At 38.2% G+C, this 16,668-nt stretch overlaps 2 protein-coding genes and 1 pseudogene across 3 annotated transcripts in view; all 3 read right to left on the bottom strand.

Moving 5' to 3' along the window:
• Positions 1–232: 232 nt before the first annotated feature.
• On the bottom strand, positions 233–1,720 carry LOC108274642 (von Willebrand factor A domain-containing protein 5A-like). 2 transcript variants are annotated; one of them, XM_017484860.3, is made up of 4 exons: positions 1,565–1,720; positions 1,297–1,385; positions 721–864; positions 233–312 (listed from the first exon to the last, which is right to left on the bottom strand). In XM_017484860.3, the coding sequence occupies exons 1-4, from the start codon at positions 1,586–1,588 to the stop codon at positions 285–287; spliced, it is 285 nt and encodes a 94-aa protein (XP_017340349.2). In that variant the 5' UTR covers positions 1,589–1,720; the 3' UTR covers positions 233–284. The 2 variants fall into 2 exon arrangements, with proteins under 2 accessions (XP_017340349.2, XP_017340348.2); XM_017484859.3 differs by lacking the exon at positions 233–312 and adding an exon at positions 319–633.
• A 3,126-nt stretch (positions 1,721–4,846) lies between these two features.
• On the bottom strand, positions 4,847–13,576 carry LOC128628739 (von Willebrand factor A domain-containing protein 5A-like; annotated as a pseudogene).
• Positions 13,499–16,668, bottom strand: part of LOC128634897 (von Willebrand factor A domain-containing protein 5A) — a 5,489-nt gene continuing 2,319 nt past the window's right edge. The window contains exon 2 of the mRNA XM_053685526.1: positions 13,499–13,965. Coding sequence (XP_053541501.1) covers positions 13,699–13,965 — 267 coding nt within the window. The 3' untranslated portion in view covers positions 13,499–13,698. The remainder of the gene's footprint in view (positions 13,966–16,668) is intronic.

Here is a 16,668-nt window from a genome sequence, read left to right on the forward strand (position 1 = left end):
TTTTTATATGGGAATCTGGTCCACTTTAGGGAATTATTGTTTACAATTCTGAAAATGTCATGCTAATTCTCCCAAAGTAATCAAATATTTGTACCTCTCAGTTAGCTGCATGCATTAGGAATAATTTAAATGCTTTAAATATTTATACTTCTAGTTCTAGCTACTCAATTTTTCTGAAAATAAACTGTATACATCATGAATGTTTTAAGAGAATGCTTTAAAGAGCACGTGCCTGTGGACATCAGCATTGCTCTTCACGCAATGAAGAACATCTTTGGTGTTTTCTACTTCACCATATGTAAATATGAACAGCTGGAAAGAGAGAAAAGAAATTGAACATCCAGGGGGGAAAAAATACTACAGATGAGCAACAGTTGTTCACTTTTTTCCTTCAATAATCCTAATCCTTTAGTTTTTAGCAAGATTCGTTTGTCCCAATCTGAGGGAACCCTACAACAGTGCTTCTGATACTTAATTAAGAATACTTAATTATCCAATGAACCCTTAAATAACCATCAAAACACCTTTTTTTCCCTCTAAGAATGTAGAAAGAGTACCCTTCAGATTTCTCACTGTGAAGCATGGGACTTTGAAGAGAGTGGTGATCTATTGGCCTTGACTAGAAATATAAATCTAAACAGGACATGTTAAACAGGTAAATATACATATTCTGCTCATCACTGATAAATCACTGCAGGTTTGGATGTAGAATAATGTTACCTGTCTTGGGTAGTTGGGGATACAAGGCTGTTTGAAATGTGCTCCAGAGGTTGCAGAATCTCCGTGCCCCCCATGTCTGCTTGCATCTCATTTACTTTTTTCACAGCCTGCTCCATAGTGTCCTGACTGTACTGCACACTTTTCCTAAAGCCAGGGTATCACACAACACAACAAAAACAACAACACAGCACATCTAACCATCCCTCGATCACTCTCACTTTCAGTAATCAATTGATTCAGGTCAGCTATCCCAAGAATACTGGGCATGAGGTGGGAACACACCCTGGACGGAACACCAATCCTACACAGATCAACATGCACACATTCATTCACACATTCTAGGTGCTTTATTTTAGCCAATCCAGCAACTGGCATGTTGTTTGGGAGGTTGGAGTAAACCAGAGAAACCCCACATGGACATGACATGAAGTGCAAAATCTGGACCTGTAAGGAAGCAATGCTACTAGTTGCTATCACCCAGACCTGTATCATTTCATTTCATCCATGTTTGTGTCTGCATAATGAACTGAGTGACAGAACTACTCTTACTCACTGGTTCATGTTCGGGTTACTCACGGGAAGAAGGATTCATAGTGAGAGCCAAAGCCATAGATGTTGAAGTAACAGTCCATGGGGAGACTCTTCAGCAGCAGAAGCAGAGTGTCCTAAACAAATCATTATTCACACAGTCAATATTATTATTCTTTTTAGTATTATCATTCTTTTTTAATTCAAGCTTAATTCATATGAAAAGAAAAAAATCTTTAAATTTTTACATGGCAAAAAGTTGTTATGATGAAAAAAAGAAAAAATATCTACAGAACAGTTAAGTATTGAGTCTTACCCTGGCACAGTGCACCTTGTCCATTATGCATGGCGCAGCTCATACTGCCAGATCTGTCCATAACAAACACAAACTCGCCACACGACGACACGGAGGACATCACTGACTCAGGAAACTCTGGATAGAAACTGACCACGACCACAGGGTCTCCCAGGAGAGTCCCTAAAAAGAAAGATAAATGAACAGAAGTGTAATGAAAAGAAGGCAAGAAAAGAAATAAGACACTTCCATTTTGTTAAATTTGCGATATTCAAACTATATTACAAACATTAAATTAACACCCGCAACCAATATTAGCTTATCTTTTGTTCTTGTTTTTAATAGTAATTTTCAAAAGGTGCACAATGATTAGTTTGTTTGATTTTTTAAATAAGTGTTTTATTTAAAAAAAAAAAAAAAAAAAAAAAAGATTTGTGACATTCTGAAAAACATGGTTTTCTTTGTTTAACTGATATTGCGTTTGAAACGCTGTCTTTTGGGAAGGTTTTATTTTATTAAACAGAAATATTGTACCTGGCTGTGCTGCGGGAGATCCAGCTTCCTCTATAGCAGTGAGCTGATGAGGATTCTGATAATATAGATACAGCTCGACATCTCTGTCAAACATATGACCTGCACAAAGGCTTACCTAAACACACACACACGCACACACACACACACACAATATAAAGTGTTCTGATAATAATATCCATTTAAATAGAATCCTATTAAAGATTACATCCAGGTGAGTGGCAAAAAATGAACATTTTTTTATGAAAAAAAAAATCTGCAAATTTTAATGCGCAGTTACTTTATATTTCATGGAATTCAATTAGAGAAAAGTAAAAGTACTAAGCAAGACCTGTTTGGTGTGTATGATATATATCAGTGTGTAAGACTGTGAGGGACATTTCAAAAGCCTCATCTTGTGTTTCTTGAAGGTGTTCCTGGTGAATTTAGGTCCCAAAGCCAGCCTCTTTTCAGTTTTGATTTCTTGACTGAGTTCTTTCCTGAATTTGATGATATTAAGTGGAATCCATTCTTTCATCTACCTGTGCAATGTTTCATGTGCAACTGGCTGGCACACAATTTTAAAGCATAACAGATCCATTCTCATGAGTAACAGTTGGCAAACTGTTCTTTCCACCAAATGCTGCTCCTTTTCTTCTTTGGTGATTGTGGTGATGATTTTATGCATTGTGCTGCTGCCACATGATTGAATGATTAGATAACTGCATAAATGAGCAGATGTACAGGTGTTCCTATTAAATTAGATGGTGTGCAAGGCCAATTCTATTTTTTTTTCCAATATACATTGAAGACATTTGGGTTTGAGATCAAAAGAGGTACATGAAACAACAGATCAGAAGTTCATATTTACATCTAGACATGTTAAACAACTTAGAATATGGCAGCTGTTGTTTGAAGCCACCCATTTTGTCAAGTTATCAAAAATTTGGAACATGCAACTGACAGGTGTTTAATGCAGCCCAGGTGTGCCATGTCAAACTGATTGCTCAAAGAATTAATAGCCCTGAATGTCTACTCTTGGTTTGACCCCTAGGTTTCATGTTCAGTGGTTTTCACATAAAACCAACATGAAGACCAGAGAGTTGTCTATGGGAGAAAAGCAAGCCATTCTGAAGTACAAAAAAGAGGGAAAATTTTTGGAGCCATTGCACAAACACTAGGCATGGCCAATACAACAATTTGGAATGTCCTGAAAAAAGAAAAGAAACCACTGGTGTACTAACAACCAGACACAGAACAGGTCGGCCAAGGAAAACAACATCAGTTGATGATAGATTCAAAGAAGACTTTGAAAACAGAAATATAGAGGTCATATCACAAGATGAAAACCACTCATCAGCAGTAAAAATCAGAAAGCCAGATTGGAATTCGCAAAGAAATACAGAGAAAGTTCTGGAACCAAAATCAAACTCTACCAAAGTGATGGTAAGACCAAAGTGTGATGAAAGAATGGATCTGCTCATGATCTAAAACATACAAGCTCATCTGTGAAACATGGTGGAGCTAGTGTTATAGCTTGGGCTTGCACAGTTGCTTCTGGAACAGATTCACTAATCTTTATTGATGATGTAACTCATAATGGTAGCAGCAGAATTAATGCAGAAGACTATAGAAACATTCTGTCTGCTAATTTACAGAGAAATGCATACAATCTAATTGGAAGGAACTTCATCATGAAGCAAGACCATGACCCCAAACACACTGTCAACTCAACAAAGGACTTAATCAGGGAGAAAAACTGGAAGGTTCTAGACTGGCAAAGTCAATCACCAGACCTTAACTCAATTGAGCAGCATTTCACCTCTTGAAGAGGAGACTGAAAGGAGTCCCCCCTCCCCCCAAAACAAACAACAACTGAAAGACCCTGCAGAACAAGCCTGCTGTTCCAATACTTTCAGAGTAAATTGTATACATATACACAGATACAGCAGTAGATCCTGTAAGTTGTGCGGTGGGGCCTCCATGGGTCAGACTTGTTTGTCCAGCACATCCCACAGATGCTCGACTGGATTGGGATTTGGGGAATTTGGAAGCCAAGTCACCACATCGAACACTTTGTCATGTTCCTCAAACCATTCCTGAACAATTTCTGCAGTGTGGCAGGGCACAATATCCTGCTGAAAGAGTCCACTACCATAAGGGAATATCGTTGCCATGAGTGTACTTGGTCTGCAACAATGTTTAGGTAGGTGGTACGTGTCGAAGTAACATCCACATGCCAGGACCTAAGCTTTCCCAGCAGAACATTGCCCAGAGCATCAAACTGCCTCTGCCGGCTTGCCTTCTTCCCGTAGTGAATCCTGGTGCCATCTGTTCCCCAGGTAAGCAATGCACACGTACCCGGTCATCCACATGATTTATCACACCAGTTATGATTTATCACACTAGATGTTATGGCCAGATGACTGGTTTGGACCATGGGAGCACCCCGCAAGCCTTGCCAAAAATGTTTCTAAACAATTGTATGCTAGTCATGAAAAAGTGATATGATAGATGCCTGTACTTGCTTGCCTAATACATCCAGTGCTAAATCACTGAATCAGTAAAGCTGAAATTGATCTGGTTCAGTTAATCATTACACCTCTAAGATGCACAGCTCCATATGGACATGTACATATTACGTCATATCTCTGTCTCTCACACACTCACCTTTGCCTTTGTGTGGTCTGTGTTGAGGAACATCAGGGGCTCTAGAGGACAATTGGACTCCACTTTAGTGATGGGGGTTGGAGAGCTCACGTGTGCAGTAAATGAGAGAGAGTAAGGAATACCAGAGGAAATTGATATTATCTCTGACACTATACCACCACCTGAACCTGAAAATAAAACGGAAAACAGATTATAGGATTCATTTACCTAATGGATTATCCATTTAGCTGAGTGCATGCCTGACCAGCAGGATTACTTACATTGAGATGTAACAGTGAGGTGTGTCAGATATTTTTCAATATCTGAAACACCTCACTTTAGTTTAATATGTGACAGTATGGTGTGTGGTGGTGGATGTGTGTGTTTAGTGTGTAACGGGGGTTGAGCACTGCAGGCAGGCAGAATTGCAGTGAATGGTCAGCCTGTACACTGAGCTCAGTGATATAGATGAAGGTGATGGCGGCGCTCTGTCTTGGCAACAGAGAGCCTACACTCATCTTGAACACGTCCGCAGACTCCTCACTCTCCTCCAGCAGAAAGGCCTGTTGACCTGAACTCACTGCATCATCGTACTGCTCCCGCGCCTGACGCACAGACAAAATACATGTGTTAATGTTACATTCCCTCTCAGTGTGAGACATGTGGATTACCTACAATCTACAATCCATGATGCACCTCGATGTGCTTCAGTGAAACTGAGTCAAAAACATACAAAGATGGCAGGAGTTATGGTTTATATCATATTTGGAGTTTTTTCCTGAAAAGTTTACAATGCCTGTCAACATGTACGCAATGCACCTTTACCATCAAATCATCATCAAAATACAGAATCGTGCCCTGTATAGATGACAACATTTCTAAATGAAGACATTAACAACAACAACAAAAAATCAGCCAACAGAACAAAACTCTGTGATTATTTCCCCACTGATGTTAGCATGGTCAGTGAAGTCAAGTAGCAACCTGGCTCCTAAGTCAAATGTGACTTTTACCCAAGGTGATGAGACAAAGACTCATGATGATCCAGATCATCAAAATGATAATCAGCATTTCCTATTGTAAACTGACCTTTTCACAATAAATAAATAAATAAATAAATAAATAGTCATTATGATGACATTAATGATTTCCATAAGTAGGTTATAGGCAGGGAGTCTTTAAATGTCAAGTATCTACTTTTTTTTTTTCCTTCTGGGGAACTTTATAATGCTGGATCTTTACTTCTGGTTGAGATTTATGCAAAAGAGAAATGTAAAAGATAAATGCCTGTAGTTTTGAGAACAGAACAGTAGAACAGTAATCGTCAGTATTTGACCATGTGAAGGATTTTCCACACAAATTTAAATTTATTTGGCTTTGTGTTTGTGTCCACATGGTATCATTTTCATTTATCCAGGTTTTTAAAATGCATTTAATCACAACAGATTGTTTTGCAGCCAGAGAGCATTTTTTAATTTTGACCCCTTTTTTGCCGCTATGACAAAATGAGGAAAGTGACGAGACTTAAATATAACAACATAAAATTCACTCAAGGTGAAAGATGTACATTTGCCTATGTTTGTGGTTACTTTCACCCAGTGTCTACTATATGCTGGTAACCTTTGACCTTTGAATTCACAGGCATCTGCCTTCCAATAATCTAATACGCAAACAAGAAGGTGCACTGTGGTCTCTGCTCTGTAAGAAAAATAAAGGATGAGGTGAAATTTACGTTAACTACACAAAGAGCAGCAGAAATCTTTCATTATGTAGGCTATTGTATATTTCTCTTTCCTACTTTGGTTGGATGAGTTATTTGATGTTTTCCTTTCATGCCACTAATAAAAGTGTAACGTTTGTACACTGATACCCAGACCTATAAAGTCAGGTAACCAACAGTAAACATCTCTGTTTACTATTATGTGCGATATCTGACATGGAGTAGGACTGCAGAGTGGTCATGCACTAATATTGATTTTATGTCTGCAATGCACTGTAAAAGTCTGCAGATTGCAGTTAAATATCAGTTCAACCATTATGTGTTTTATCATTTACAGACATACAGTCCTCTCCAAAAGGATTGGAAGCGCAAGGCTAATTTTTCTTTGTGCTATACATTGAATACATTTGGGTTTGAGATTAAAAGATGGATATGACTCGATAGGTTAGAATTTCAAGTATCACAGGAGGACTGTGAACCCTTCACCCCTGCCCTATGGTGGATGTTGATTACATCATCGATTGTGGTTTTGAGGTTATCTTTCTCAGCTTGTGCAATTCTGTCATCAACTGCTGTTGTTTTCCCTTGGCCGATCAGTTTTGTTTCTGGTCAAACAAAAGGTGTCATTTTCTAAGTTGTTTAAACACGTCTAAATATCGGGAAATATTTAAACCAAATGTCTCATGGTCGCTGTACAGGAACATGTGGTTTTATGCACATAACCGATGACTAATGGCATTGGGTCTCTTTCATCTGGGTGCCATTTTTGGTCAAACTGAAAGGTCAAACAATATCTTGACCGATTTGAAAATTAAGACAATTGAAGTCAGAGCAATGGAGAACTTGGAGCCAGACTATGAGAGCCAATATTGGTTTTCCCTTCTTCATACTGATAGCAAGTACATTGAGTGTTATTTCTTGAAGTGCAAATTACAATGGCACATTAAGCTATGTCTAAAGGAGGCCAGAAAATCTTTATGAATTATACATTAAATAGTAAACTGTTATGAAATTTAGTTCGTGTTAGCTGCCTTGGTTTATCAACATACTGGAAACACTGCAAAGAACACCCTGCTGAGGGTCTATTACAACAATTCAGAGCTTCAGGTGCATGCTGGAAAGTGTCAGTACGTTTACATGGACAACAATAATCCGATAATAACCCGATTAAGACGATACTCTGATTAAGAAGCTACCATGTAAACAGCGATTATTGATGACCTTAATCCAATTAAAGTCATACTTGAAGTAAACACAAATCGAATTAAGACATGGAGTATTCCTGTTCTAATCGCATTATAGAAGTACGTCACAGACATGTACACACCTTAATCACACTATTAACATCGTGTGGGAGTTTTCACCGCATTTTGCGACAGGACACATACACACATGGCAGAGCTCAACTGTTTGACGGCAAACAAGAGAGCATGGCTTCAAGCAGTCGCCTATTTGCACGTATAGCATGACAAATAATGAACTGCACTTGAAGCTTTCATAAAAATTAAAAACTAAACACCCAAAACTGATACGGTACCATAACGAAGACGAACTGTATGACGATACTTGAAATTCTGGAGGGAACGTCGGATGATGTGGCGTGTGGACGTAATGACGTGTGATGTTAATCGATCTATGTTCTATAACATGTAAAACGGGAACATGAAAGGAATATTCTAAAAGCAACTCATATAAACAACTTAATCACAATATTGTCTTACTCAGAATATGGTCAATAATTAGATTACTGCTGTCCATGTAAACGTAGTCATTTTCAGAATTGACGACTGCTTGAAGCCATGAGCTGCGTCTGAAACCGCATACTTACCTACTATATAGTAATTGAAATACATGTATTTCGCCTACTATATTATAGGGAAGTATGCTGTTATTTATTTTAATCACAATATAACATAGAAAACATATCAGATGTTTAAACTGAGGAAATGTACCATTTTAAGGGAAAAAATAAGGTAATTTTGAATGGAAACAACACATCTAAAAAAAAAATTGTTGGAACGAGACCATGTGTACCACCGTGTAGCATCCCGTCTTCTTTTAACAACAATCCGTATACGTCTGGGAAATGAGGAGACAAATTCTGATGCCTGTACACATATAAACATCATATTTAGAATATGGCTGCAACCCAAATATAGACCTTAATCAAAATTTGATGTGCATGTAAACATAGCCAATGACTGCTTAGTGCTATGATACATTTTCCTTTTTTATATGGGAATCTGGTCCACTTTAGGGAATTATTGTTTACAATTCTGAAAATGTCATGCTAATTCTCCCAAAGTAATCAAATATTTGTACCTCTCAGTTAGCTGCATGCATTAGGAATAATTTAAATGCTTTAAATATTTATACTTCTAGTTCTAGCTACTCAATTTTTCTGAAAATAAACTGTATACATCATGAATGTTTTAAGAGAATGCTTTAATGCTTTAAAGAGCACATGCCTGTGGACATCAGCATTGCTCTTCACGCAATGAAGAACATCTTTGGTGTTTTCTACTTCACCATATGTAAATATGAACAGCTGGAAAGAGAGAAAAGAAATTGAACATCCAGGGGGAAAAAAAATACTACAGATGAGCAACAGTTGTTCACTTTTTTCCTTCAATAATCCTAATTCTTTAATTTTTAGCAAGATTCGTTTGTCCCAATCTGAGGGAACCCTACAACAGTGCTTCTGATACTTAATTAAGAATACTTAATTATCCAATGAACCCTTAAATAACCCTCAAAACACCTTTTTTTCCCTCTAAAAATGTAGAAACAGTACCCTTCAGATTTCTCACTGTGAAGCATGGGACTTTCGAGAGAGTGGTGATCTATTGGCCTTGACTAGAAATATAAATCTAAACAGGACATGTTAAACAGGTAAATATACATATTCTGCTCATCACTGATAAATCACTGCAGGTTTGGATGTAGAATAATGTTACCTGTCTTGGGTAGTTGGGGATACAAGGCTGTTTGAAATGTGCTCCAGAGGTTGCAGAATCTCTGTGCCCCCCATGTCTGCTTGCATCTCATTTACTTTTTTCACAGCCTGCTCCATAGTGTCCTGACTGTACTGCACACTTTTCCTAAAGCCAGGGTATCACACAACACAACAAAAACAACAACACAGCACATCTAGCCATCCCTCGATCACTCTCACTTTCAGTAATCAATTGATTCAGGTCAGCTATCCCAAGAATACTGGGCATGAGGTGGGAACACACCCTGGACAGAACACCAATCCTACACAGATCAACATGCACACATTCATTCACACATTCTAGGTGCTTTATTTTAGCCAATCCAGCAACTGGCATGTTGTTTGGGAGGTTGGAGTAAACCAGAGAAACCCCACATGGACATGACATGAAGTGCAAAATCTGGACCTGTAAGGAAGCAATGCTACTAGTTGCTATCACCCAGACCTGTATCATTTCATTTCATCCATGTTTGTGTCTGCATAATGAACTGAGTGACAGAACTACTCCTTACTCAGTGGTTCATGTTCGGGTTACTCACGGGAAGAAGGATTCATAGTGAGAGCCAAAGCCATAGATGTTGAAGTAACAGTCCATGGGGAGACTCTTCAGCAGCAGGAGCAGAGTGTCCTAAACAAATCATTATTCACACAGTCAATATTATTATTCTTTTTAGTATTATCATTCTTTTTTAATTCAAGCTTAATTCATATGAAAAGAAAAAAATCTTTAAATTTTTACATGGCAAAAAGTTGTTATGATGAAAAAAAGAAAAAATATCTACAGAACAGTTAAGTATTGAGTCTTACCCTGGCACAGTGCACCTTGTCCATTATGCATGGCACAGCTCATACTGCCAGATCTGTCCATAACAAACACAAACTCGCCACACGACGACACGGAGGACATCACTGACTCAGGAAACTCTGGATAGAAACTGACCACGACCACAGGGTCTCCCAGGAGAGTCCCTAAAAAGAAAGATAAATGAACAGAAGTGTAATGAAAAGAAGACAAGAAAAGAAATAAGACACTTCCATTTTGTTAAATTTGCGATATTCAAACTATATTACAAACATTAAATTAACACCCGCAACCAATATTAGCTTATCTTTTGTTCTTGTTTTTAATAGTAATTTTCAAAAGGTGCACAATGATTAGTTTGTTTGATTTTTTAAATAAGTGTTTTATTTAAAAAAAAAAAAAAAAAAAAAAAAGATTTGTGACATTCTGAAAAACATGGTTTTCTTTGTTTAACTGATATTGCGTTTGAAACGCTGTCTTTTGGGAAGGTTTTATTTTATTAAACAGAAATATTGTACCTGGCTGTGCTGCGGGAGATCCAGCTTCCTCTATAGCAGTGAGCTGATGAGGATTCTGATAATATAGATACAGCTCGACATCTCTGTCAAACATATGACCTGCACAAAGGCTTACCTAAACACACACACACGCACACACACACACACACAATATAAAGTGTTCTGATAATAATATCCATTTAAATAGAATCCTATTAAAGATTACATCCAGGTGAGTGGCAAAAAATGAACATTTTTTTATGAAAAAAAAAATCTGCAAATTTTAATGCGCAGTTACTTTATATTTCATGGAATTCAATTAGAGAAAAGTAAAAGTACTAAGCAAGACCTGTTTGGTGTGTATGATATATATCAGTGTGTAAGACTGTGAGGGACATTTCAAAAGCCTCATCTTGTGTTTCTTGAAGGTGTTCCTGGTGAATTTAGGTCCCAAAGCCAGCCTCTTTTCATTTTTTGATTTCTTGACTGAGTTGTTTCCTGAATTTGATGATATTAAGTGGAATCCATTCTTTCATCTACCTGTGCAATGTTTCATGTGCAACTGGCTGGCACACAATTTTAAAGCATAACAGATCCATTCTCATGAGTAACAGTTGGCAAACTGTTCTTTCCACCAAATGCTGCTCCTTTTCTTCTTTGGTGATTGTGGTGATGATTTTATGCATTGTGCTGCTGCCACATGATTGAATGATTAGATAACTGCATAAATGAGCAGATGTACAGGTGTTCCTATTAAATTAGATGGTGTGCAAGGCCAATTCTATTTTTTTTTCCAATATACATTGAAGACATTTGGGTTTGAGATCAAAAGAGGTACATGAAACAACAGATCAGAAGTTCATATTTACATCTAGACATGTTAAACAACTTAGAATATGGCAGCTGTTGTTTGAAGCCACCCATTTTGTCAAGTTATCAAAAATTTGGAACATGCAACTGACAGGTGTTTAATGCAGCCCAGGTGTGCCATGTCAAACTGATTGCTCAAAGAATTAATAGCCCTGAATGTCTACTCTTGGTTTGACCCCTAGGTTTCATGTTCAGTGGTTTTCACATAAAACCAACATGAAGACCAGAGAGTTGTCTATGGGAGAAAAGCAAGCCATTCTGAAGTACAAAAAAGAGGGAAAATTTTTGGAGCCATTGCACAAACACTGGGCATGGCCAATACAACAATTTGGAATGTCCTGAAAAAAGAAAGAAACCACTGGTGTACTAACAACCAGACAGAACAGGTCGGCCAAGGAAAACAACATCAGTTGATGATAGATTCAAAGAAGACTTTGAAAACAGAAATATAGAGGTCATATCACAAGATGAAAACCACTCATCAGCAGTAAAAATCAGAAAGCCAGATTGGAATTCGCAAAGAAATACAGAGAAAGTTCTGGAACCAAAATCAAACTCTACCAAAGTGATGGTAAGACCAAAGTGTGATGAAAGAATGGATCTGCTCATGATCTAAAACATACAAGCTCATCTGTGAAACATGGTGGAGCTAGTGTTATAGCTTGGGCTTGCACAGTTGCTTCTGGAACAGATTCACTAATCTTTATTGATGATGTAACTCATAATGGTAGCAGCAGAATTAATGCAGAAGACTATAGAAACATTCTGTCTGCTAATTTACAGAGAAATGCATACAATCTAATTGGAAGGAACTTCATCATGAAGCAAGACCATGACCCCAAACACACTGTCAACTCAACAAAGGACTTAATCAGGGAGAAAAACTGGAAGGTTCTAGACTGGCAAAGTCAATCACCAGACCTTAACTCAATTGAGCAGCATTTCACCTCTTGAAGAGGAGACTGAAAGGAGTCCCCCCTCCCCCCAAAACAAACAACAACTGAAAGACCCTGCAGAACAAGCCTGCTGTTCCAATACTTTCAGAGTAAATTGTATACATATACACAGATACAGCAGTAGATCCTGTAAGTTGTGCGGTGGGGCCTCCATGGGTCAGACTTGTTTGTCCAGCACATCCCACAGATGCTCGACTGGATTGGGATTTGGGGAATTTGGAAGCCAAGTCACCACATCGAACACTTTGTCATGTTCCTCAAACCATTCCTGAACAATTTCTGCAGTGTGGCAGGGCACAATATCCTGCTGAAAGAGTCCACTACCATAAGGGAATATCGTTGCCATGAGTGTACTTGGTCTGCAACAATGTTTAGGTAGGTGGTACGTGTCGAAGTAACATCCACATGCCAGGACCTAAGCTTTCCCAGCAGAACATTGCCCAGAGCATCAAACTGCCTCTGCCGGCTTGCCTTCTTCCCGTAGTGAATCCTGGTGCCATCTGTTCCCCAGGTAAGCAATGCACACGTACCCGGTCATCCACATGATTTATCACACCAGTTATGATTTATCACACTAGATGTTATGGCCAGATGACTGGTTTGGACCATGGGAGCACCCCGCAAGCCTTGCCAAAAATGTTTCTAAACAATTGTATGCTAGTCATGAAAAAGTGATATGATAGATGCCTGTACTTGCTTGCCTAATACATCCAGTGCTAAATCACTGAATCAGTAAAGCTGAAATTGATCTGGTTCAGTTAATCATTACACCTCTAAGATGCACAGCTCCATATGGACATGTACATATTACGTCATATCTCTGTCTCTCACACACTCACCTTTGCCTTTGTGTGGTCTGTGTTGAGGAACATCAGGGGCTCTAGAGGACAATTGGACTCCACTTTAGTGATGGGGGTTGGAGAGCTCACGTGTGCAGTAAATGAGAGAGAGTAAGGAATACCAGAGGAAATTGATATTATCTCTGACACTATACCACCACCTGAACCTGAAAATAAAACGGAAAACAGATTATAGGATTCATTTACCTAATGGATTATCCATTTAGCTGAGTGCATGCCTGACCAGCAGGATTACTTACATTGAGATGTAACAGTGAGGTGTGTCAGATATTTTTCAATATCTGAAACACCTCACTTTAGTTTAATATGTGACAGTATGGTGTGTGGTGGTGGATGTGTGTGTTTAGTGTGTAACGGGGGTTGAGCACTGCAGGCAGGCAGAATTGCAGTGAATGGTCAGCCTGTACACTGAGCTCAGTGATATAGATGAAGGTGATGGCGGCGCTCTGTCTTGGCAACAGAGAGCCTACACTCATCTTGAACACGTCCACAGAATCCTCACTCTCCTCCAGCAGAAAGGCCTGTTGACCTGAACTCACTGCATCATCGTACTGCTCCCGCGCCTGACGCACAGACAAAATACATGTGTTAATGTTACATTCCCTCTCAGTGTGAGACATGTGGATTACCTACAATCTACAATCCATGATGCACCTCGATGTGCTTCAGTGAAACTGAGTCAAAAACATACAAAGATGGCAGGAGTTATGGTTTATATCATATTTGGAGTTTTTTCCTGAAAAGTTTACAATGCCTGTCAACATGTACGCAATGCACCTTTACCATCAAATCATCATCAAAATACAGAATCGTGCCCTGTATAGATGACAACATTTCTAAATGAAGACATTAACAACAACAACAAAAAATCAGCCAACAGAACAAAACTCTGTGATTATTTCCCCACTGATGTTAGCATGGTCAGTGAAGTCAAGTAGCAACCTGGCTCCTAAGTCAAATGTGACTTTTACCCAAGGTGATGAGACAAAGACTCATGATGATCCAGATCATCAAAATGATAATCAGCATTTCCTATTGTAAACTGACCTTTTCACAATAAATAAATAAATAAATAAATAAATAGTCATTATGATGACATTAATGATTTCCATAAGTAGGTTATAGGCAGGGAGTCTTTAAATGTCAAGTATCTACTTTTTTTTTTTCCTTCTGGGGAACTTTATAATGCTGGATCTTTACTTCTGGTTGAGATTTATGCAAAAGAGAAATGTAAAAGATAAATGCCTGTAGTTTTGAGAACAGAACAGTAGAACAGTAATCGTCAGTATTTGACCATGTGAAGGATTTTCCACACAAATTTAAATTTATTTGGCTTTGTGTTTGTGTCCACATGGTATCATTTTCATTTATCCAGGTTTTTAAAATGCATTTAATCACAACAGATTGTTTTGCAGCCAGAGAGCATTTTTTAATTTTGACCCCTTTTTTGCCGCTATGACAAAATGAGGAAAGTGACGAGACTTAAATATAACAACATAAAATTCACTCAAGGTGAAAGATGTACATTTGCCTATGTTTGTGGTTACTTTCACCCAGTGTCTACTATATGCTGGTAACCTTTGACCTTTGAATTCACAGGCATCTGCCTTCCAATAATCTAATACGCAAACAAGAAGGTGCACTGTGGTCTCTGCTCTGTAAGAAAAATAAAGGATGAGGTGAAATTTACGTTAACTACACAAAGAGCAGCAGAAATCTTTCATTATGTAGGCTATTGTATATTTCTCTTTCCTACTTTGGTTGGATGAGTTATTTGATGTTTTCCTTTCATGCCACTAATAAAAGTGTAACGTTTGTACACTGATACCCAGACCTATAAAGTCAGGTAACCAACAGTAAACATCTCTGTTTACTATTATGTGCGATATCTGACATGGAGTAGGACTGCAGAGTGGTCATGCACTAATATTGATTTTATGTCTGCAATGCACTGTAAAAGTCTGCAGATTGCAGTTAAATATCAGTTCAACCATTATGTGTTTTATCATTTACAGACATACAGTCCTCTCCAAAAGGATTGGAAGCGCAAGGCTAATTTTTCTTTGTGCTATACATTGAATACATTTGGGTTTGAGATTAAAAGATGGATATGACTCGATAGGTTAGAATTTCAAGTATCACAGGAGGACTGTGAACCCTTCACCCCTGCCCTATGGTGGATGTTGATTACATCATCGATTGTGGTTTTGAGGTTATCTTTCTCAGCTTGTGCAATTCTGTCATCAACTGCTGTTGTTTTCCCTTGGCCGATCAGTTTTGTTTCTGGTCAAACAAAAGGTGTCATTTTCTAAGTTGTTTAAACACGTCTAAATATCGGGAAATATTTAAACCAAATGTCTCATGGTCGCTGTACAGGAACATGTGGTTTTATGCACATAACCGATGACTAATGGCATTGGGTCTCTTTCATCTGGGTGCCATTTTTGGTCAAACTGAAAGGTCAAACAATATCTTGACCGATTTGAAAATTAAGACAATTGAAGTCAGAGCAATGGAGAACTTGGAGCCAGACTATGAGAGCCAATATTGGTTTTCCCTTCTTCATACTGATAGCAAGTACATTGAGTGTTATTTCTTGAAGTGCAAATTACAATGGCACATTAAGCTATGTCTAAAGGAGGCCAGAAAATCTTTATGAATTATACATTAAATAGTAAACTGTTATGAAATTTAGTTCGTGTTAGCTGCCTTGGTTTATCAACATACTGGAAACACTGCAAAGAACACCCTGCTGAGGGTCTATTACAACAATTCAGAGCTTCAGGTGCATGCTGGAAAGTGTCAGTACGTTTACATGGACAACAATAATCCGATAATAACCCGATTAAGACGATACTCTGATTAAGAAGCTACCATGTAAACAGCGATTATTGATGACCTTAATCCAATTAAAGTCATACTTGAAGTAAACACAAATCGAATTAAGACATGGAGTATTCCTGTTCTAATCGCATTATAGAAGTACGTCACAGACATGTACACACCTTAATCACACTATTAACATCGTGTGGGAGTTTTCACCGCATTTTGCGACAGGACACATACACACATGGCAGAGCTCAACTGTTTGACGGCAAACAAGAGAGCATGGCTTCAAGCAGTCGCCTATTTGCACGTATAGCATGACAAATAATGAACTGCACTTGAAGCTTTCATAAAAATTAAAAACTAAACACCCAAAACTGATACGGTACCATAACGAAGACGAACTGTATGACGATACTTGAAATTCTGGAGGGAACGTC

This window comes from Ictalurus punctatus, chromosome 14 (genome assembly GCF_001660625.3).
Source record: "Ictalurus punctatus breed USDA103 chromosome 14, Coco_2.0, whole genome shotgun sequence".
Classification (NCBI taxonomy): Eukaryota; Metazoa; Chordata; class Actinopteri; order Siluriformes; family Ictaluridae; genus Ictalurus; species Ictalurus punctatus.